The 21,651-nt window shown below is 51.7% G+C and overlaps 2 protein-coding genes and 1 non-coding gene across 3 annotated transcripts; 2 read left to right on the forward strand and 1 right to left on the reverse strand.

Annotated features, from left to right (window-relative positions):
- Positions 1 to 11,407: 11,407 nt before the first annotated feature.
- LOC109770379 (uncharacterized) lies at positions 11,408 to 16,350 on the forward strand. Its single transcript, XM_020329082.4, has 9 exons — positions 11,408 to 11,577; positions 12,907 to 13,070; positions 14,114 to 14,202; positions 14,291 to 14,426; positions 14,517 to 14,591; positions 14,726 to 14,847; positions 14,941 to 15,016; positions 15,717 to 15,776; positions 15,866 to 16,350. The coding sequence occupies exons 2-9, from the start codon at positions 12,933 to 12,935 to the stop codon at positions 15,992 to 15,994; spliced, it is 825 nt and encodes a 274-aa protein (XP_020184671.1). The 5' UTR covers positions 11,408 to 11,577; positions 12,907 to 12,932; the 3' UTR covers positions 15,995 to 16,350.
- Positions 16,351 to 16,838: 488 nt separating this feature from the next.
- On the reverse strand, positions 16,839 to 19,124 carry LOC109770373 (uncharacterized protein At4g15545). The gene is made up of 9 exons (XM_020329078.4): positions 18,690 to 19,124; positions 18,541 to 18,609; positions 18,374 to 18,427; positions 18,185 to 18,248; positions 17,992 to 18,078; positions 17,568 to 17,888; positions 17,392 to 17,437; positions 17,215 to 17,293; positions 16,839 to 17,106 (listed from the first exon to the last, which is right to left on the reverse strand). Exons 1-9 carry the CDS (start codon positions 18,999 to 19,001, stop codon positions 17,014 to 17,016), a joined length of 1,125 nt encoding a protein of 374 aa, XP_020184667.1. The 5' UTR covers positions 19,002 to 19,124; the 3' UTR covers positions 16,839 to 17,013.
- Positions 19,125 to 19,603: 479 nt separating this feature from the next.
- Positions 19,604 to 19,675, forward strand: TRNAD-GUC (transfer RNA aspartic acid (anticodon GUC)). Its single transcript has one exon. It is a non-coding gene; the product is annotated as a tRNA-Asp (tRNA).
- The last annotated feature ends 1,976 nt before the right edge of the window (positions 19,676 to 21,651 follow it).

The raw sequence follows: 21,651 nt of genomic DNA on the forward strand, positions 1-21,651 counted from the left end.
TAAATTGTGCAGGGAACTTACTCAGGCTGTCAGTGTCTGGGTACAAAACATAGAAGCGCTAACTCATGGTGAAGAACTGAAGACTGAAGAATCTTTTCTTATTTTGGCAAACAAAGACTGAAGAACCTGACCTTAGCAAGGAAGGAAGCCCGAAAAGAGCATATCACCAAAAAAGGCTTTCGCCCCGCTTTATAGATAAAGTAAACCGCCCGAATCAAACAGCCAACAGAGTTCACACACACACACACACACAAACACACACTCAAAGTCACAGCCGCACAGAACGCACGGTACCAAAGGGGTTAATGCTGAGGGCACAGCTCAACAAGCCCTAAGAACAAAAGAACACACACAAAAAAACCGCCACGGATGGGTCCAGCCTAATCAGGTTCCGGCGGTGGTGGCGGAAGCGGGGGCGCCATGCGGAAGGCCATCGATCGAAGGTCGGTGAGGAGGGTGTCGATGGTGCTCCGGTCCTGGGTGCGGCTAAGCGGCCACCAAAGCTGCAAATAGCCACACATTTTGAAGATCGCGTCAGTCGCACGTCGCAAAGGAACTTTCTAGATAACGAGCTTGTTGCGAATATTCCAAAGCGTCCATGCAAGGATCCCAATGCACAACCATCTAATATGGCGGTAACGCGGGGAGGAGGCATTGATCTCCGCGAGTAGGTCAGGGAAGTTGGAATTGCACCACTGTCCGCCGACCGTTTCACGGAAGCACGACCACAGGAACTGGGCAGTGGAGCAGTTGAAGAAAATGTGGTTCGAATCCTCCATCGTGGCGCACAGGGGACACATCTCGTCCCCAGGGCCATTGCGCTTGCGGACTTCCACCCCAGAGGGGAGACGTCCCCGAATCCACTGCCAGAGGAATATCCGGATCTTGAGGGGGAGACGAATGTCCCAGATCAGGCTAAAGGGCTCAGGGGCCAGCGAAGGGGCGATGGCAGCATACAAAGACTTCGTGGAGAAGCATCCCGAGGGCTCCAGACGCCACGCCATGGAGTCGGTGGCGCCCTCTACCTGCATTGGCAAGAGAGCGATGTCCTGTAGAAGGGCGTCCCACGCGTCAACCTCCTGGGGGCCAAAGGAGCGCCGAAAGGCGAGGCGCCCTAAGTCAATAAGGGCCGCTTCGACGGAAATTCGGGGATCTGCCGCAATGGCAAATAAGCCCGGGAAGCGGGCGGCCAGAGGGGAATCTCCAAGCCAGCGGTCGAGCCAAAACAGGGTCGAGGACCCGGAACCCACCGAGATGGAAGTGCCAATCCGGAGCACGGGGAGGAGCTGAATCACCGCCTGCCAGAACTGGGATCCCTTAGAGCGCTGGCAGAAAGCAAGAGGTTGTCCTCGGAGGTACTTATTCTGAATGATGGTAAGCCAGAGGCCGCCCTCCCCGTTGGCAATACGCCATAGCCATCGGGTCAGGAGAGCAATGTTCATGCGACGGGAGGATAAGATCCCCAGACCTCCCTGGTCCTTGGGTTTGCAAATGTCCGGCCAGCTCACCATATGGTATTTTTGCTTGTCCCCCTCGCCAGCCCAGTAAAATCTGGACTGATATTTGGCCACCTCCTGGTGAAGCGTCTCATGGAGTCTATAGAAGCTCATGAGGAACCAGAGAAGGCTAGCCAGCGAGGAGTTGATGAGGATTACCCGCGCCGCCTTCGAGAGCCACCGGCCCTTCCAGGGCTCGACTCGGTGTTGCATCCGGGTCACGGAAGGGCGGAGGTCCGCTACGGTGAGGCGAGAGTCACTAATGGGGATCCCCAGATAGGTCGTGGGGAAAGAACCCAGGCGGCAATTAAGCCGGTCCGCAATGCCCTGGGCCTCCACCGGTGGGTATCCCAGCACCATCACCTCGCTCTTATCAAAGTTGATGGTCAGACCGGACATCCGTTGGAAGCAGAGGAGGAGGAACATCAGGTTGGCAATATCGGACTCGGAGCCCTCAACCATTATTATGGTGTCATCGGCATATTGTAGGAGGGAGAACCCCCCCTCCTACAAGGTGTGGGACCACGCCGTGAATGTGGCCGGCCGATTTGGCTTTGTCAAGAATGGCCGCGAGGGCATCGGCCACCATGTTAAACAGGAACGGCGAGAAAGGGTCGCCTTGGCGGACCCCACAGAGTGTGGGGAAGAAGGGGCCGATCTCACCGTTAATGTTAATAGCGGTCCGACCGCAGGAGACAAGCTGCATAACTCTGGTCACCCAACGGTCATCAAAGCCCTTACGGAGTAAAACTTCCCGAAGGAAGGGCCAGTGCACAGTGTCATAGGCTTTATGGAAATCAAGCTTCAGGAATACCGCCCGTTGGTGCTTGGAGCGGACTTCGTGAAGGACCTCGTGGAAGACCAACACCCCATCCAGGATAAAACGGCCCTGAATGAAAGCCGACTGATTGGGGTGGGTGATCGAGTCGGCGAGCCGGGTCACCCTATTGGCGTACCCTTTGGCCAGAATCCGAAAAATCACATTGATCACAGTGATGGGTCGGAATTGGCAGATGTCCGTCGCACCCGGAACTTTGGGGATAAGAGTGACTACCCCATAGTTCAGGCGCCCAAGATCCATGGTCCCTAAGAAAAACTCGTCAAAGAGAGCCATGATCTCAGGTTTGATGGTCTGCCAGAATGCTTTAAAAAAGGAGACTGGCAGTCCATCCGGCCCCGGCGCCGAGGAGGCGTTCATGCCCTTAATCGCCGCGAGGACTTCCTCCTCGGAGAACGGGGCAACTAAGGCGGCATTGTCCGCAACAGACACAAGCTGGGCGCCTGACCAGGTGTCGGGTGCCAGAGCGATCCCACCCCGAGGGGTGGGGGAGAATAGGGCTTTATAGAAGCCATCTACATGTGTCCGGATGTCTGAGGGGCGGACGAGCTGGGAGTCACCATCCCACAAACAGTGGATGGAGTTCCGACGTCGTCGCCCATTCGCGATCGCCTGGAAATATGCCGTATTAGCATCGCCCCGCAGCACCCAACGCTGGGTACCGCGGAGCCTCCAGTAAGCTTCTTCATCCGTGTAGATGGTAGCGAGCTGATCCTCGAGATCATATCGCACCATCCACTCATCCGGGGAGATCCCGGAGGTGTCCGCGCGGTAATCCAAGGCCTGGATGGCTTCAAGGAGGACTTTTTTCCGTTCGCGGAGGTCCCTGCCAAGGTTAGCTCCCCACCCTTTCATGAATTGGCGGCCGAGCTTGGCACAGAACTGCCAGGAGTCCACCGCCGACATGGATCGGTGGGGAGAGGAGCGCGCAGAGGTCCACTTGGCCGCGACCGCCTCCCTGAAGCCCGCTTGGTTGAGCCAGAAGAGCTCGAACCTGAAGCGAGGCGGGGTGGGAGGACGTTCATCGGCGGTGGAGAGAAGGAGAGGGACGTGGTCCGACCCAATCCGGGTAATCGCACGAAGCGAGGCCAAGGGGCATCTAAGTTCCCATTCCGGGGAGACTAGGACGCGGTCCAAGACGGACCGCGTCGGGTCGGCTTGGCGGTTAGTCCAGGTAAACCTGGCACCCGTCCGCTCAAGCTCGCGGAGGCCGAGATCCGCGATGCAGTCGTTGAACATCTGCATCCTGGGGAGGTTGATTCGGTCATTATTCTTATCATCGGGAGAGCGGATGAGGTTGAAGTCCCCTCCAACAACCACCGGGAAGGTGGAGGCGGAGACCTTCCGTTGGAGCTCATCAAGGAAGGTCGGGGAGCGGCGGTGGTCCGCCGGCCCATAGACAATGACAACCTCCCATTTGAAGTTGAGCGCCCTCTCGAAGAGCTCCATGCTAACGAAGAACTCGCCCCGGTCCATCCCGCCAACCTCAAAGGTGGCATCCTTCACACCTAAAAGGATGCCTCCCGAGTGCCCCGTGGTCCCACTAGAAGGGAGCCAATGCCCGGCGAATAGGTGGGGGCTAAGACGCTCCAGCTCGGGAAGAGAAAAATCCATGCGCAAGGTTTCCTGAATGGCGATGATGTCAATGTGTTCGTCACGCACGTAATCGACGAGTTGGCGGTGTCGGCCATCATGGCCGAAGCCGCGGATGTTCCAAAAAAGGGCCCGCATCTAAGCCCCCATCGGTGGGCTGCTTGACCCCAGAACACGAGATGCGCTTTGGGCGCGGAGAGCAGCAGTGCGGGACCGAGTGCGCCCACGAATGGCCCCGTCGCCCACCGTAGGGGCCTGATCAGCGGTACGGGCAATCTGCTCCTCAAGGGTCCTACGCAGGCGAGCCCGGGTCTCAGCCAGCTTGCCATCAAGAATCTCGCGAGCCCTAATGGCCGCGATCTACTCTATGGGGGGACCCACTTCCCCCCTGAAAACGATGGCCGAGTCCGTGGCCACCTTGGCAAGGTGTCTAAGAGGAACAGCCTCAAGCGTGGAAAAGGGACAACAGGAAGAACTGGGAAGGGCGGAATCCACACCTGACTCGAGGTTCCGGGCAGCCGCCCGGATCTCAGCACGCTCGGCGATGGACGGAACCGAGGCATCGACCGGGCGAGCCGCATCGAGGCGGGCGCTGCGGCGAGACGCAGTCACCGACGTCGAGGAGGAGCGGGGTCGCCTGGTGTACGCCACCGTCGGGGGAGGGATTGTGGAGACCGGAGTGGTGACGACCACGGCCACCGCCGAAGCCGGGGAGGCAGGGGAGGTGGGGTGGGCGTCGGGGACCACCAGCGGGGGGAGCGGGGCGACGAGCTCCAGGGTGTCGCCAGACGCATCCCCCGCGGGCGGGGGCACCGGAGAGGGCTCTCCGAGGGGTGGGGTACCACCGTCACCACCCGTGAGGGCCGGGGAGGTCGGGGCCGGGGGGGACGGTGGTTCCGGGCCCGATGGAGAGGAGCGGCGAGCGGAGTCGGCGGAAGGAGAGCGGGGCGACGAGGGGGGCACGACGAGCAGACCAACACTCGAGATGTCACTGATCGACTCCGAGGCAGGGGGAGATGGCGCCACTGGGGGTGCGGCCAGCTGGAGGGCCATCGCGAGGTCCGCGGCGGACACTCGGGTGCGGCCCTGCCCGGAGCCGCCGCGGCCCGAGGGGGGGTTGGCGGGCTCACGAGACGGGGAGCGGGAGCGCTCAGAGATGTCGTCGTCCTCCTCGTTGTCGTCGAAGCGGGAGTGGCGGGGGCGCCGGTGGTGGGACCCATCGGCATCCGCGGGCCCGCTCCCCTGGAGGCTGTCAGCGGAGAGGCGGGGGCGGCCGATGTGGTTCGGCGGCTCGGGGCAGATGGTGAGGTCGTAACCGTCGTCGTGGAAGAAGACCCGAAGCGTGGTGTGGAGCTTGGAGGCGTCCAGGCATTTCACCTTGACCCGGACCTCCTCCTCCTTGCGCAGAGAGAGCTCGTCGACCACCACCACCTTGCCCAGGATCTTGGACATACTGCGAATGACCCGCTCAGACCGGGCCACGTCTGGGAGGCCGGCGATGAGGAGCCAGGCCGTGTCCAGGACCGCCACGGCCTTGGGATCCCACCTCGACTTTGAGATGTTCACCACAATCCCGTTGAGGGCCAAGGTGATGTTGTCGCTGCGGGTGCAGAAGCCCATGCTCATGGCGTCGGGGAAGATCACCGAGAAGGCGTTGGGCGCGGTGGAGGTCACCTGCCAATCCCACTTGCACCGGCAGAGGTGGTTGAGCTCGGCCTCGATCAGCTCCGGAGTGGCGACGCCCTCCCCCACGACCGTCACAAGGGCCAGGAGCGAGGGGGAGGGAGGCGGGAGCTCCGGCACCTCAATGTGGAAGAAGCCCATGTCCTCGATGCCGTGGCCGTACATCATGATCTCCTCCGTGACCGGGCGCTCCGGAAAGAGAACCGCGGGGTTCCCGGCCTCCTTGCAGAGGTAGCAGGTCGGTGGGTTGGGACAAGCCACCTGGAAGTGGCCTGACAGGCCGCAGTTGAAGCACGGCGGACCCACGGAGGTGGCGACGGCACCCGAGGCCGGAGTCACCACGGCGGCGGAGGAGGCGGCAGGAGGAGGGTGAGGCGGCCCCTTCTTCTTCTTCTTCTTAGCGCCCGGGCGCCCACGGTTCCCGTTGCCGCCGTTAGAGGGCGGAAAAGCGGCTTGGGCGCGCGGGGGCTGGTAACGCCGGTTCTCAGGGGCGGTGGACTCGGAAGCGGGAGGAGCTTGACGCGGAGGAGAGGGCCGGCGGTAGCCACGGCCATCGCGGGCCGACGAGCGCCGGGTCGGAGACCGGCCTCGGGCAGGGGAACGCCGCGCAGGCGAGTTGCCCCGGTCCCGAGAGTCCTCCCGAGGCGGATCCCGGCGGGCAGGCGAGTGGGAGCGGCGGTCATACCGCGTCGGGGAGCGGCGGGATTGGCGGGGAGGGGAGCGGCGGGGGTCACGGGAGTCGCGGGCAGGGGATCGGCGAGCCGGGCGGGAGGTGAGCTGGCTCCGGAGGTCAGCCTCCCGCCGGAGGCCGTCGGGGGAGGAGCGCGGAGGGTCGCGACGGTCATCCGCGCGCCGCTTCGGGCGGGATTCGGCATCGCCCCACTCCCGGGTCATGGCCGGCGGCGGAGGCGGGGGCGAGGGGGCGCGGCGGCCGGAGGGGACGAGGGAGGCGGCCTGCGAGGCAGCAGGATGGGAAGCGAGGGTCGGGGCACGGGAGGCTCGGGGAAACCCTACAGGGGGCCAAATCAAGCGCCGGGACGGGCCAGACCGCGCCAGGGGGCGCAGCTGGGCCACACCACGCGCGGCGGGGCTGGGCGGCCGGCCCACGCGTCGGTCAGCGGCCCGCCTCCCGCCTGGGGGCCCATCGGCCGACAGCCCGAGGGTAGGTCCAACAGGATGGGCCCCAGGGAGGCCCATAAGCAGAGCGGCCCGAAACGACCTGCCCGGGGCAACCAACCGGGGCACGAGGGTTTCCCCAGGCGCCGCCGCGGAGGTCGCCGCCGGGGCAGGAAGGGGACGGCGCGGCCAGGGCACGGCACACCGGCTGGCCGGAGATTGGGAGGGAGCGGCACCGAAGGCGGAGATGAACGGACGGAAGGGAGCTCGCCGGACAAGGATGCCCGAGAGCGCGAGCGCCGCCGCCGGCGACGGGCCGGCCGGAGCAGGGGCGGACGCCGCCAGCGCGGGGGACCGCCAGGAGGCGAGCGCTGCACCACGGTCAGCGCGGCCGGCGACGCCCCAGCCGCCAGCACGACGCCGCCGGGGAGAGGCCCGAGACCCCAAGGCGTCCCCTTTTTTCGACCCAGGAGACGGCAGCGCGCCCGATGGCCGCCGGTGGCGCCGATCGGTCCCGCGGGAGGCCGAACTCCCACCCCTGGGAGTCGGGCCGCCGGCTGGGACGGATGGAGGTGGCCGGACCGGGGCACGGGGCGGGATGCGGTTGCGGCAGGCGATGGGGCGGCCCGCAGCAACATCGGCCGCCTCGGCGAGGTCAGCCCAAGACTCGCGCGGAGGGACAGCCGGAGGCGACGGCGGGGAAACGGGCGAGGGGGGTGTCGGCGGGCCGGCCGCGGGCGAGGCCAGGGGCGAGGGCGGCAGTGGTGGCGGCGCCGCTGAGGCGAGCAGGGCGTCGCCAGAGCCAGCGCACGCGAGAGCCATCCTGTTCACTCGAACAACTTATATCTGTGAAAGAAGGGAGCAAGTTCTAAGTTCTAACCCTGCCCTAGGTACCACTTCAAAAGAGCATATCGCAGAACAACGCTATGGTTGTTTCGATGTTTTCTTCTATCCGTTTCGAACCATCTAGAATGACCTTGTACTCGGCATGTTTTGAATTTCATCTCAGCTTCGGTATCGTGTTAAGCTCTGAACTTACTATGGATTCACACCGATGGCTGAATGTCGGATGCATAACAGTAAACCTGAATAGCATTGGACGACTATTTGTTGCAAACACGTGCTGTTTTTTCAGGGAAGACGTCAGGGTAGTTGCATGTTGCAGAAGTTGTGGTGTTTTCCTTTTCACGGTAGTTTTGCCTGTCCCTGTCGTGTTTTTTTAGATGAACACGGAGCAGACCGTCGTGTTTGTCAAAGTGGTTGCCGGAGTTTATTGCACAGATGCTATAAAAATGTTGCACCCCGAACTTCTGGGTATTCGGCTCAGATGGGAAATATCGACCCAACTAAGCAGTGGCCGGGGGAAATCCTCCTTTTCGAAAAAACTAAGCAGTGGCCGCATTTTTTCTCATGAACAGCCCTGGTGATTGCCTTGCCCCCTGTCTTTCTAGTACACATTTCCTGAAAACGACTAGCGATTGAAAATGACTGAGAGCCGATAGCATCCAAATCGTGCAGGTGTGGTGTAGTTGTGCAAGTCAGAACTCCAATCAGATACCACGACAGAGAGGAAAGTGAGGCACATCTTCTCGAATCTCCAATGCTTTAGCTTGAAGCGAAGATCCTAACCAGGGAAGTTTACTGACGGAAGCCTACTGACTTATGTGTCCCCATAAAAAAAAGGACCCGAATAACGCGCCGACGGCAGCTCAGGTATCGGAGCAAATCCGCGTTCCGCGTTTGTACCCTCAAAAAACCACTTTCACTCATGCTAAAACAGATATATTTGCCATGCTATTGTATAAAGATTTGTCGTGTTGCAAAGAAAAAATTGCCATGCTAGCAGAAAAATTGTCGGGATTTATTTTCAGGGAATTGCAACAATGCAACATGGAGAATTGTCAGTCTAAAAAGAAAACTTTCAATTTGTTCCGATATGCCATGCTGGCAGAAGAAAATTTTCATCCTACATCTAAGAAAAAACTGGTGGAAATTTTCATGCTCTAAAAACAGAATTTATCATCTCGAATGTGTTCGCTAAAATTGTCATCTTGAGTGAACCCTTTAGTGTCGCCAGCTCGTAGTTTACTCAGAAGGATGCATGTGAGCGAACAATAAGTAACACGTGTCTTGCTTAGTTGCTTTGATATTCGTACATTGGAAATAAACGGGCAGCATGTTCGCTCACAAAAAAGAAACCTTAGCTCACGTCTCACTTAGGAAAAAGAAAAGACTTATGTGTCCTTTCCCCATTAATCCCACCTGATTTTCAGGCCGAGCCCTCCTCCCTTAAAAATGACATATCCCTCTACCCGAGCCTCTAATATATTTCTGTAGAAAATATTCTGTACGTGTAGCACATCTCAATTTGAAGAATGTAATGATTTGCTAGACATTGTAGCCAATTCATAAATATGAATAATACTATGACGTGGCCCCCATGGTGCCATGGTGGAATGTTGTAACCAATATTGAATGAGTGCCAATGCCACTAAAAAAACTTTTTTTTTGCGGGGCCACTAAAAAAAACTTTAACCTTTAGAGGCAGCGTTAGCCACATAGCATGCAAGTTCCAACTATTTACAAATACACTATGAAGTCTGATTCTATGATTTCCCCGTTGTGAATGAATCACTAGATAGCCCATATCTTGTAAGGCTTGATTTTACTGACTATAGTGATTGTTGGGCTTTAATTTATAGAATAATTAAAGCCCATCAACCACTAGTCAGTACCCGCCCACCCCCCTCCCCCCTCCGACTTTGTTTGAGCCTTTGAATCTTCGGTAGGATGGAGTTGTGCCGTCTGATTTGGGCCATGTGTCGAGTAATTCTTTTTTTTACAATGAAATTTCTCCAGTCTGTGATTATGTTGGTCCCTCATGGTACTGGTCCCACAGGGACACTGACAGAGACAGGCCGCAGTGGCCTCTAGATCTAGGTGACTGTGGCGGGAATGAGGATTGGAGGAGATAAAATGAGGAGATGGCCATTGGGGGACCTTTAGACCTGGTCAATGGCAGTAGAAGTCAATTGTTAGGGATGTGCACGGATAAAGTAGGCGACAGAGAGCTCGATAACTAGGCGGTGGCCGACATATAATTGACAGTACGGGTGGCTGCCCACTGTAGAAGGGAGAAAAGAGAGCGAAGATGGCGGGTTGTGGCAGGGAGAGTTGGTGATGGCATCCATCCATGGTGGGTGCCGTGAAGCGATCTTGGAGAGAGGAGGGTTAATCAAGGGGTACATATATATTTCAAGATTATACAAAGAAATTGCATATCCTCGATGAAATATTGTATTTTTCATCAATTCACGGATGATGGTGAAATGGCCAGGAGTATGCAACTTACGATTAAAAGGTTCTGAGCTAAAAGGGAAGGGTCATGATAATGTTGTCGGGGAGCTTAACCACCTACTGTTACAATCTGCCATACAATTCCACCCACTTATTAATGCTCCTCCTTAACATCGCAAACCATCCCTGCTCCCTCGGCTAAGTTCATTATACTCTAAGAAAAATTAGGGCAATGCTACATCCACGCAAAGTTACACACGTTTACGGGGGATTGCTCAGTTGGCGTTTTTTATTGGAGATGAGAGGGAAGGAGGGACCCACCCCTGTTGAAATCGGGGAGGGGGGGGGGGAGGTGGGAGGATTAGAAGGAACGTTGCATAGGTTATCCGTAACAAGTTTCATAGGTGGAGCTAAGGATGGCAATGGGGCAGATTTGGATCGGCTTGAACAATATCAAATTCATATCCATATCCATGAAGACAGTCTTTGCCTGCCCATGAAAAATCCACGGGTGAAAAATTATATCCATGTCCAAACCCGATGGATATTCATTGGGTCCTCTTGAGACATATAAATAAGACATAACATAATGTTAACATAAGCTCTTCCATTCTTCTACTCATGGCAGGCTAGGCTTCACTTATGGTAAATCAACATCCACTAACAACCTAGATATTTAATATTTTTCTAACAGATAAAAATGACGAGTCATTTAACAAGGAGATAAAAATAAGGAAAGGGGCATTAGAATATGTTATGGAGGGGATTAAATGTCAACTAATAAAAGTTACGACGATGATTGTGTAATTTCTTTTGCATGTTTTAGATAACAAAGTGTAAAATTACAGTGGGACATGTGAGGGATAGCAGATTTTAGCCCATTAAGTCATACTATCGGGTCGGGTTTAGGTATACCCATGGGTACACGATTATATCCATGCCCTAGACACGAGCAATCGGGTCGGCTTTGGGCGCCGTCCATGGACACAAAAGCATATCCAAACCCTATTCATTTGAGTCGGGTATCCATGGATATCCATGCCCATGGGTAAAATTGTTATGCTTAGGTGCAGCATTATTGGAAAAGTTATTATGATGCTACTTACTGGTTTATATTATATAAAAAGATCATTTTTTTGAAAAAATATATAAAAAGAGATCATTCAATTACGTCCGTCTCATTTTTTATCACAGGTCATTTTTAGTTTCCGCTGATACTATTTTAATTAATTTTTAACGCGCCCCCTTTGCGCAAGCATCTGGTAACACTCCTTGCCCCCTCGGCTCAGTTCGAAATTATTTCTCTCCCCTTTCCATGGCAGGGCAGGGCATCCTAAATATAAATTGGCCATTTATAATCCCGTCTGACGGCCATCTCCCTCTCGGCCCCGTCATTCTCCTTTCCTTTGTGGCTTGCGCAACGGGCGAGGCGAGGCGAGGCGTGGTGCCAGAGGAGGCGAAATATAGCCACCCTCTCCATCCAATCCACCCCGCCCCCGATTGCTTTGCACCGCCGGAACCTCGCCCCTCCCCGCCGACCGCCGTAACCGCAAGGTACCAATGCCTCCTCCTCCCTCCTGCTCCTGCTCCCGCTCCCGCCTGCTCTGTTCGTCCGCGCCCGCCCGCCCGCCGCTCGTCGGTTTTCCCCGCCGATCGGTCCTGCCCCGCCGCAAAAATCGTGGAGCGCGACGTGGCTCCGAGGCGCGCCTCGCTTTCGTCCCGGCTCCTGCTTCGGGGTGCCACGTTCGGGATACGGCGAGGTGGCGAGGGTTGGGTGGGGGTCGTGGCGGCGTAGGTCTGTTCGTCGGTGGGCTTGACGGCTCCGATGATGGAGTTTTGGGCGTCGATCGCGTGCCCCGCCGCCCCTGCGCAATGCGACGACGGGAGGTTTCGCCTGTTTTTTTCGCCGTTTCCTCGGATTTTTTGGTTTCGGTTATCGGTCGCGCGCGGCGGCGTGCCCCGAGTCCCGGAAGGCAGGCACGTTTCCTTTTGATCGCTGTGGTGTTTTCTTCCGGGCGACGGCGCGTGCCATTGTCGTCCGGGCATCGATTCCGTGCCCCAATTGGTCGCAACGTGCGGATGTTTTTTCTTCCGAGCTGGCGGTTTGAGTGATGCCACAAAAGGTTGCCCCTCTCGCGCACCTTTTCTGACCCCCATCCCTTCTTGATTCCTTCGTGCGCTTTGTGTTATGGACGTATCTTCTCCGTGTTACTTATCTTCGAGTACTATTTTCCTGCAAGTTGTTGCGCGTAATTACAGGTGCCACACGCTGTTATGCGCTGTTTTGGATTCCATACATTCTCCAATACAGTACATGTCGCCCCACCTGAATTTTAGTGTTTAGAGGGATGGCTGTCAAGCATGCAATTAGCTGCTATCGTTTTGGATTCGTAGCTGGCTCCATGTTGACGGGGACCTCAATGATTATCTTACTTAAACTGTGGCTCTAGCAATTGTTAATAGGATCCATTCATTGGCTTCGGCAGTACGTTGTTGCTTTATTCACAGCTTCCAGTCTTTCAGTATAGACTCAATCTTTGGTGCATGCTTCTGCTTGCTATTTTATTCTAGTGAAAGTGACACATGACAGGGATCGATTATTTATTTGGCTTCAGTGTCGCATTTTAAGACATGGATGGCCTCTTCATGTGGCCGGATTCGTGTACTTTACCATTATGCATTCAAGTGACAGTTGGGTGTTGTACTTCATGGAATGGAAGATTATTCCGAGTACTGTTTAGCAATGACCCATATCTTTGGTTGTTCTTCTAGGTCAACTGGATGTCACAAAAACTATTTTTAATCTTAGCGTGGACATTTTATAATTCTGGCTTCTCTATTGCTCAAAATGTACCTTGTCATGTGACTTGTCTCTTTCATCAGGCTGCTGAGTCAAGATATAGGAATTGATGGATCTGTCCACAACCTCTGTTATGGCGGCTAAGGCCTACTCGTACAAAGCAGAGTCACTGGTTAAGGAATACCTTCTTGCAGATGCATATGTTTCGTACACTGCTATGCTTGGTGGGATCCTGATGTGCAAGATGGTATTATTTGCCCCCCTCTTATTTGTTGACATTTATGATCATGTCACCTGTGAATTTAGTGATGCTCACATGATTCATTTATTTAGATGGAAGAAACAAATAGATGTTAGTTTTTGCATTTTTGCTTAACTTCACTATGTGAAAATTGTGGACTACCGAACACCATTTGTACTATATATATGGCTGTTAGTATAAGCAGGTTTCTGTAAAGATCTAATGTAGGATATGCAAATTCTCAGTTTAGCCTGAGATCTAATTAGGAATATGTCGATGGCTACCCACCACATCCGATCCTAATCCGCGGATGCATCTGAAATCGGTTGAAGTTATGTAAGTTTTAAACTCACATGCAAGCTGTGATGAATTTTCAGATTAGAGTCATGAAAAATATTTAACAGTTTGTTTTGGCTTGTAACGTTTTTGTTTTTGTTTAGTATGAGCAGTTAAGTTCTTCAGTAAAATTCGGATACTCAATACAAGATTTTCAAACCCAAGCATGTTACGGTTTAGCTAACAAAAATCAACCTAATCCTATCAATATAGTATTAACCATTTTTAATCAATATTTGGCTACCATGGGAAACATAAGTTGAATCACAATGTAAATATGTTTTTAATCTGTATTATACAGGTTGACCTCAGTGTATTACCATATATGTTTAATATTGCAATAATTTCCTTTATTTGCCCTTTGTGTGTGTCTGTGTACACCAGGATCCCTTACAATACCTTGTGTACCATCTGTATCCTTTAGGCAATAGTGGTACTATGTATATGTAGTAAGTTATTAACTATGCTGCAATGTACTAACAAAGTAGATAGCAGCATGCAGATGATAATCATCAGTTCTAGCATTGTTTTCAGAGTTTGACTTCTTAAAACCCTTTGCACTCACTCACCCACGCTACCACCTATGATTTTCTCTTGTTTTATTTTACATTTATGTTAACCCTGAAATTCTTGCATGGAACAAGTTATGATTGATCTCTGTGTACCAGAACTCTAGCTACTTTCTTGGCTACAAATTTCCTTTTGGTTTGCAGGTCTATGACATCACACACTTAGTCAGCTCATTCTTCTACAAGTGTTATGCTTCTCTTACAAAAGCCCAAAAGCTTGAGTGGAACAACAGGTGAAGCCATCTGTCTGCAAAATTTATGTCCAATTTCACCCTGTGCTTATTGACATATCTGCTCACGACGATCTTTTACCTATTCTAGGGGCATCTCCACTGTCCATGCAATTTTCATCACATTCATGTCAGTGTACCTAGTATTCTTCTCCGACCTATACTCTGATAAGCTGGATGGACCAGTAACTTTCCGGAGTTCAAACCTCTCTAATATTACACTAGCGGTAAAGTACTATTTTGTTCCCATTCAAGAAATGCCTATGTTGGCATGCATTTTCTATTTGCCTCATATCGGCTTAATTTCATTTGTCCAGGTATCTGTCGGGTACTTCATCACTGACATTGCTATGATATTTTGGGTTTATCCTTCCCTAGGTGGAATGGAGTATGTAAGTGCCCTTATGTGATATTTCTGGGTTGCATCCTTGACACACGTGTTAATGTTCATTGTATTTGTTCAATTATCATTGCTGCATTTTTGTATGTATTATTCTATTATTCACTATGGGTTGACCGTTGCCAGGTTCTTCATCACTTCCTGTCACTTGTTTCCATAGTCTATTCTGTGAATTCTGGGGAAGGCCAGTTGTATACATACATGGTTCTTATCTCTGAAGGAACCACACCTGGAATCAACCTCCGCTGGTATTTGATTTGATTCAATGAATGCACAATATTTCTGGGTCATTAATGTTATTTCATTCGATCTGATCTTTCCTGTTACCTTCTGTTATGAAGGTATCTTGATACTGCTGGACTGAAAAGATCCAAGGCCTATGTTGTGAACGGTAGCTTTATGGTTGTTGCATGGCTGGTAAGTGGAAGTTTCTACAAAGTAGTTATATGATGCACGGTATTTCACGCAACTGATCACAAGTTAATTAGTCTTCACTCTTCAGTATGCCTCAATGTGTGCATACATGAATGAGCATTTTAAATTGTATAGCCAGATCAAAACAATTATTTTGTTATGTGAATTTGCTTCAAGCTAAGGTTTGTCTACTCCTTTATACACTCTATTCCACTATGCCCTTTTTAAAATTGCAGCTAGTGGAATACCTCAAGCTTCTTTATAATAGATGAAGTCTTTTATTGTGTTTGTGTTCTTTATAACTCACACTGGACATTTGCTAACTCATCTTGGGGACTGGGATACAGTATTAGCAATTGGTCTTGTGATTTTAGAGAAACTTATCGTCAAGTTGAAATATTAATGCTATTGTACCCCCGACGTTTCTGTGCCGAGGCCATGCTGTAATTTTAGTTTAAGTATGCTCTCTTCAGTAGGTTTTCCCTAGTTTCTTTGGCTTTGTCTTTGGTTTTTGTTTCTTGCTAGGCCCTTGGTGTGTTCCTGTTTCCGCTTCCTTTTTTGCTTTTTTATTTTGGCTTGCTGTACTTTGGTCTTGTTTTGGCTTCATGTCATCGACCTGTTGGCTTACTCAGCAAGCCCTTCTGCTGCTTGTGAAGTCTCTACAATTTTCTCTCTAACGTAGTGAACCATTTTTCTAATACAGGTGGCACGGATAATTCTCTTCATCTACTTGTTCTACCACATCTACTTCCACTATGATGACGTAATTCCTACTCCTGTTCCAGCACATAACTATGTGGCAAATATCACATCGATGATTCTGAAACTAAATTTGATCTGAATTATTGACAGGTGATGCAGATGCGGACCTTCAGCCGCGTTCTGATATTTGGCGTGCCCACAATACTACTCATCATGAACACGGTATGGTTTGCAAAAATCTTGAGAGGCCTTAAAAAGACGCTAACTAAGAGGGAGTGAAGAGGAGAAGAATAGCAGATGCAAGCTCATGGCCGCCCTTCTACAAAAACCATCATCCTGCCTTACAGTCACATAAAACTACATATACTCCCCGAGTAAAACTAGATAGTGCGACTCGCAGCACAAGCTAAAATCCCATGTACATAATCCAGAAGTATGCTTGAGCACGGCCTCAAATTTTCCACGGATATTCTCCGTCTTGTACATATACCGGTCTGGATATTGCTTAGGAAGCTTCAAACTGCGTGTGCATTGGATGCTTCTAAGCCTCCCTCGACCACTGACACTGAGATAGTCGTTTGTCATCAAAAGTGACCTTTGAAAGGTTGAAATATGGCATCTGCTTTTAGTTACGACGACTTGCGACTCTGAATGTGAAGCCGGTATTGTTCTTGGCTTTCAGAATCTGAATTGTAGTGGTTCATTCTCTTATCATTGCAAGTAAACCCTGTTCAATCTTGGTGCGCAGCTCTGTTAGCCCTTTGATCTGTTTTCCATTTATAGTGCAAAAAACAGTGTCTGATTACAATAAGGAGCGTAAAGCACAACCTATCTGGAACGCAGAAGAGCTGCTCCAGGATTTACGTTTTTACGCGTGCAGTTCTTCGTATGGTAAAGATTTTTTTTTTTCCAACCAGGCTCGCACCCCTTTCCATTAATTTTGCAATCAACGGAAATACATGGTCCAGTAGTTCTCTAGGTATCATACCCAAAATAAAACGACCACGAGACCCAAAATAAGACTGAAAGGGGAGGAGCGAGCTGGAGCATCGACAGGAAACCCACCGCAGGAGGATCCTGAAACGGATCAACCGCCATGGGACGAAAACCTGACGACACCGTATGATAAAGAAATGATGATTATTTTTTTCTTTTGCGATGAACAGATGATTATTCTGCATACAAAGTGCACATAATTTTCACTTGCTGCATTGCATTCAGCTCATGATCAGCTGTGGTATATATTGGCGCAATAGCCAACAGGTGTGTGTGTGTGTGTGTGTGTGTGTGTGTGTGTGTTACGTGAGGCTACGGCTAAGCAGGCCCTGAAAGGAGAGGAGGAGGTCCTTGTTTTCTGCGCCGAAGATCTGGTCCGCCTTCTCGAGGGTCTCCTGCACCACCACCACAGCAATATAGTATGGTGTTACCTCAAGATCTGTATCCGAAAGAAACCACGGATCGAGCTGGAAACTGAAAGTGGGGTGCCCGTTCCCAGTTACCTCTTGGGATTGCCGGTGAGCGTTGAGCTCCTTGATGTTGGCGAGGAAAGCAGCAAACTGTTCGTACGAGAGACGGCTCCTGCGGATGAAGGAAAAAAAAGGAGGGAAATAAGTTGTTGCCATGCCATGTTTTTCTGTCAAAACAAAACGAGAGGTAGCGATCGAGTGGTATGGTACCTTGCTTGACGGAAGAATTCCTTGCCATCTATCCTCGTCGTGCGCCCTGAAACGAAAAACAGAAGAACAACAACGTACTTAGCTTAGCGGAGAAAATGATGAATGATCTCCTGTGAATGCTGATGAACTCTTGTGTGGACCAACAAAAAGGAAGAACGTTCATTCTATTCTGGTACCTGAGACTGAGTGCCCACGAGGGGGCGAATTGGCCGCAGAGGACATCTTGCTGGAGGGGAGCCACGCCGACATTGCCATGTGGCCTTCCAGCCGCGGGGAAGTGGCGGCGCAGGCGCCGCTGCTGCCGGACGACAGCTTCGGCGACACGGCCGTGGAGTACCGTCTAGGGGAGGAGGCGCGCGACGTCAGCTTCGGGGACACGGCGGTGGAGTACCTCCTGGCGGAGGCGGCGGAGGAGGACCTCTGCTTCGGCGCCGGGTCAGCGATGAGGCGCGGGGTCATGTGCGTGATGGTGAGCTTCTGCTCGAACGGCCTTGCCACTGTTAACGTGCACACAACAGAAGCATTGTTCAGAATCCTATCGTTGTGCTGCACTGCAGATACGTATTAGTGGAATGCTGTTGATCGTGACTGAGTGCATACCTTCCTGGTTCACGCTTTCGGCTTCGGAAGATCCGTCGGCTCGGGTGGTGGATGCAGGAGCAGGATTATTGCTCACGGACGCGTCGTCTTCGGGGTGGTCGCGAGAAGAATTAGCACAGATGAATGGAACACAATGAGCTGCTGGAGGTGAACATTGTCCACAAGGGAGAGCAGTGATCAAAAGAATATGTACCTCTCCAGGAACTTGCTTTGGCGACCGATTGCTCGCAGGTTCTGATGTCCACTGTCTCCTGACTCTGCAGAGAACGACACATCATGAGTTCATGACTACTACTAGCAATACATACACTGATCTTCAGTTGCAGAGGACGGCAACAGAGGCCATTGCCTGGCAGAAACGGGGGACAGAGGAGGAACTTACTGAAGAATTATCGTCCCCCAGTGACTGCATCAGGTGCCTCTTGAATGTCTCCAGCTGCAAGTGAAGAAAATAAAACCAAAAACATTAGTAGTAGACTAGTAGTAAACGCGAGGAGAAGAGCCGTGTGATCTGATCGCAGATAACAGACGAGGAGGACCGGCCGTCACCTTGGCGAGGTCCCTGGCCAGCTTCCTGGACGTCTGGACGAGCGAGTCCCTCTCCTTCACCAGCTTAGCCTACACGACAAGAAAGAAGACCAACGACAAAATCTCAGCACCGGCAAAGCCGAAGCGGCGAGGCGATCGAGGTCGCGTACGTTGTCATCGAGGACGGCGCGGAGGCGGGCGTCGGCGTCGCGGAGGGCCTGGTCGAGCTCCTCGGCCCTGTCGGCGAGCTCCGCGGCGAGGCGGTCCTTGTCGGCCAGCTTCTGGCGGAGGCGCGCGGCCTCGTGCTCCAGGCGGGAGGCGCGCGCGGCCACGGCCACGGCGGTGATCTTGCGGGCCACCTCCAGCTGGTCGTACGGGTCCGGCGGCAGCGCGGCCACGATGGCTTCGGACAGCCCGGCGCCCTCGGCGGGGGGTGCAGTCGCCGGCGCGGCGGCGGCGTGGGCGCTCGGGGTCTGCGTCATCGGGCGACTGGGGTTGGAATGGAGTGCCGGACGTGGTGGTGGTGGGGAGATCCGAAGCGGGGAGGAGAGGGTTATCGGGGGGCGGGAAGGAAGGAATGTGGTGCTGCTGCTAGTGGAGGTGGCGATCGAGGAGAGGAGCGCGGCCGTCGGCTTGCGTTTGAATATATGCGTCGTGCACGCCGAGTTCCGTCTTGGCTCTTGGAAAGCGCCTGCCACGTCCCATCCGGGGAAGATACGAAAAATCCCTATGAAACAGATACGGGAACAGGGCCCTCTGTAGTCTGTAGATATCATACCTTCCCGTACGTTTAGTATTTCCGCTCTCGATGAAGGCTCGGTACGTGCCGGCGCTGGACGTACTGCTGGTCGCTCGCGAAAGGCACCGGCGACCGTGGCCGCCACGAGGTTCCTGCCGCCGGTGAGGCTCACTCTTGGCTCTTGAGCGTCCGGGCATGCCATTCACGGAGACGCTGCTGCAGCTGGTCCCAACTGGCATGGCACGAGTAGCATGTATGTACAGTACACGGAACGAAAGCGGAGGTAGAAATTGATTTCTACACGAAAATTAATATACAAGTGGAATTGACGAACTGAGCAATTCAGTCGTTGTAGTATAGTGGTAAGTATTCCCGCCTGTCACGCGGGTGACCCGGGTTCGATCCCCGGCAACGGCGTTGATTTTTTTGCTTGATGGCGGTTTAGTTCCTTGTATCCAATTTTTGTCCGCTCGGTCCTTTTTTTTTTGCCCGCTCGGTCGATGTGGGATCATTGCTCATTGGGCCATACACCGGAGCCCGGGTACTCCTTATGTGACTTCCTCAAAACCTGAATTTGTCTTTTTGCTATATAAAAATTTCCCCTGAAAATACTATATAAAAAACCCTTAAAAAGTACAACATAAAATAGTAAATTTATTTCACTAATTTTATATAATCAGTTTAATGATTTGTAAAATCTTAGTGTGTTGTAAAAATATACTTTAGAGAAAAGTTATTGTATGTGAAAAGAAATTATACTCACATACATCAAAATAATATCCGTGCATTCAAATATGATGTTCATATATTTAAAATTATTCTTGTAAAATGTCCATGTAATTCAAAGAGATGTTTGTGTTTAAAAATTAATAAAGGTTAACATGTTCAAAAAAAAGTGGTCATGCAAAGTAGTGCTTTCTCCAATCCATAATAAGTGTCCGCAACTTGGAACTAAGGTTACGAAGGGAGTATGTTTTAAAATGTGGAGCCTAGCAAAGGAGAAATCACCACAGCGAAGTCTTGCGAACGTCTAGTGTCGCTATTGTTCTTTGTTAGTCAGATTTTATTAAGGCAAATCATTAGCAACACAAAAACTACAAGAAAAAATAATTTGCTGCACACAAAAAGGATGGGAATATGCCAAGGAGTAGGTTCAGCTGCAACCTCTTATGGGTGGGATCTCAATATAAACAATTAACACAAGTATGATAAATAAAATAAAGTACTTTGCAAATGATAAGCGGACAACTGTAGCAAAAAAGCGAAACAACTTATGAACAACATGTTTTATGAATGATTCATATGGGGTTGAATGTGTTTGAAATATGAGGGTGGGCCTTGGGCCCATCTAACAATTTCAAAAAAAAATCTCTAAGGGCCCATTGATACGTCCGTTTCACATCATGTTTTTCCTACTATTATTTATAATGTTTTTATACATAATAATGCTTTATGGAGTAATTCTAATGTCTTTTCTCTCATAATATGCAAGGTTTACACAAAGAGGGAGAATGCCGGCAGCTGGAATTCTGGGCCTGAAAAAGCTACGTCAGATTTACCTATTCTACACATCTCCAAATGAGCTGAAAATTACGGAGAATTATTTTGGAATATATATAAAATACTGGAGCAAATAACTACCGGAGGGGGCCATCCTGGTGAGCACAAGCCACCAGGGCGCGCCTTGGCCCCCAGGCACGCCCTGGTGGGTTGTGCCCTCCTCGGCCCACCTCCGGCGCCCATCTTCTTGTATATAGGTCATTTTGACCTAGAAAAAAAATCAGAGGGGGACTTTCGGGACGAAGCGCCGCTGTCTCGAGGCGGAACTTGGGCAGGAGCACTTTTGCCCTCCGGTGGAGCGATTCCGCCGGGGGAACTTCCCTCCCGGAGGGGGCAATCATCGTCATCGTCATCACCAACAACCCTCTCATCTTCCGGAGGGAAATCTCCATCAACATCTTCAATAGCACCATCTCCTCTCAAACCCTAGTTCATCTCCTGTGTTCAATCTTTGTACCGGGACATCAGATTGGTACTTGTGGGTGACTAGTAGTGTTGATTACATCTTGTAGTTGATTACTATATGGTTTATTTGGTGGAAGATTATATGTTTAGATCCATGATGCTATTTAATACTCCTCTGATCATGAGCATGTTTATCATTTGTGAGTACTTACTTTCGCTCTTGAGGTCACGGGAGAAGTCATGTTTCAAGTAATCATGTGAACTTGATATGTGCTCGATATTTTGATATATGTATGTTGTGATTCCCTTAGTGGTGTCATGTGAACGTCGACTACATGGAACTTTCCCATATTTGGGCCTAAGGTAATGCATTGTGGAGTAGTTATTAGATGATGGGTTGCTAGAGTGACAGAAGCTTAAACCCTAAT

Source organism: Aegilops tauschii, chromosome 3, assembly GCF_002575655.3.
Source record: "Aegilops tauschii subsp. strangulata cultivar AL8/78 chromosome 3, Aet v6.0, whole genome shotgun sequence".
Classification (NCBI taxonomy): Eukaryota; Viridiplantae; Streptophyta; class Magnoliopsida; order Poales; family Poaceae; genus Aegilops; species Aegilops tauschii.

Coding starts and splice junctions, on each gene's coding strand:
- LOC109770379 (XM_020329082.4), top strand. CDS start 12,933: ATGGATCTGTCCACAACCTCTGTTATGGCGGCTAAGGCCTACTCGTAC. Junction 13,071..14,113: donor GGATCCTGATGTGCAAGATG/GTATTATTTGCC, acceptor TTTGGTTTGCAG/GTCTATGACATCACACACTT. Junction 15,017..15,716: donor TTATGGTTGTTGCATGGCTG/GTAAGTGGAAGT, acceptor TTTCTAATACAG/GTGGCACGGATAATTCTCTT.
- LOC109770373 (XM_020329078.4), bottom strand. CDS start 19,001: ATGACGCAGACCCCGAGCGCCCACGCCGCCGCCGCGCCGGCGACTGCA. Junction 17,889..17,991: donor CGAAAGCGTGAACCAGGAAG/GTATGCACTCAG, acceptor GCACGTTAACAG/TGGCAAGGCCGTTCGAGCAG. Junction 17,107..17,214: donor CTCACCGGCAATCCCAAGAG/GTAACTGGGAAC, acceptor GTGGTGGTGCAG/GAGACCCTCGAGAAGGCGGA.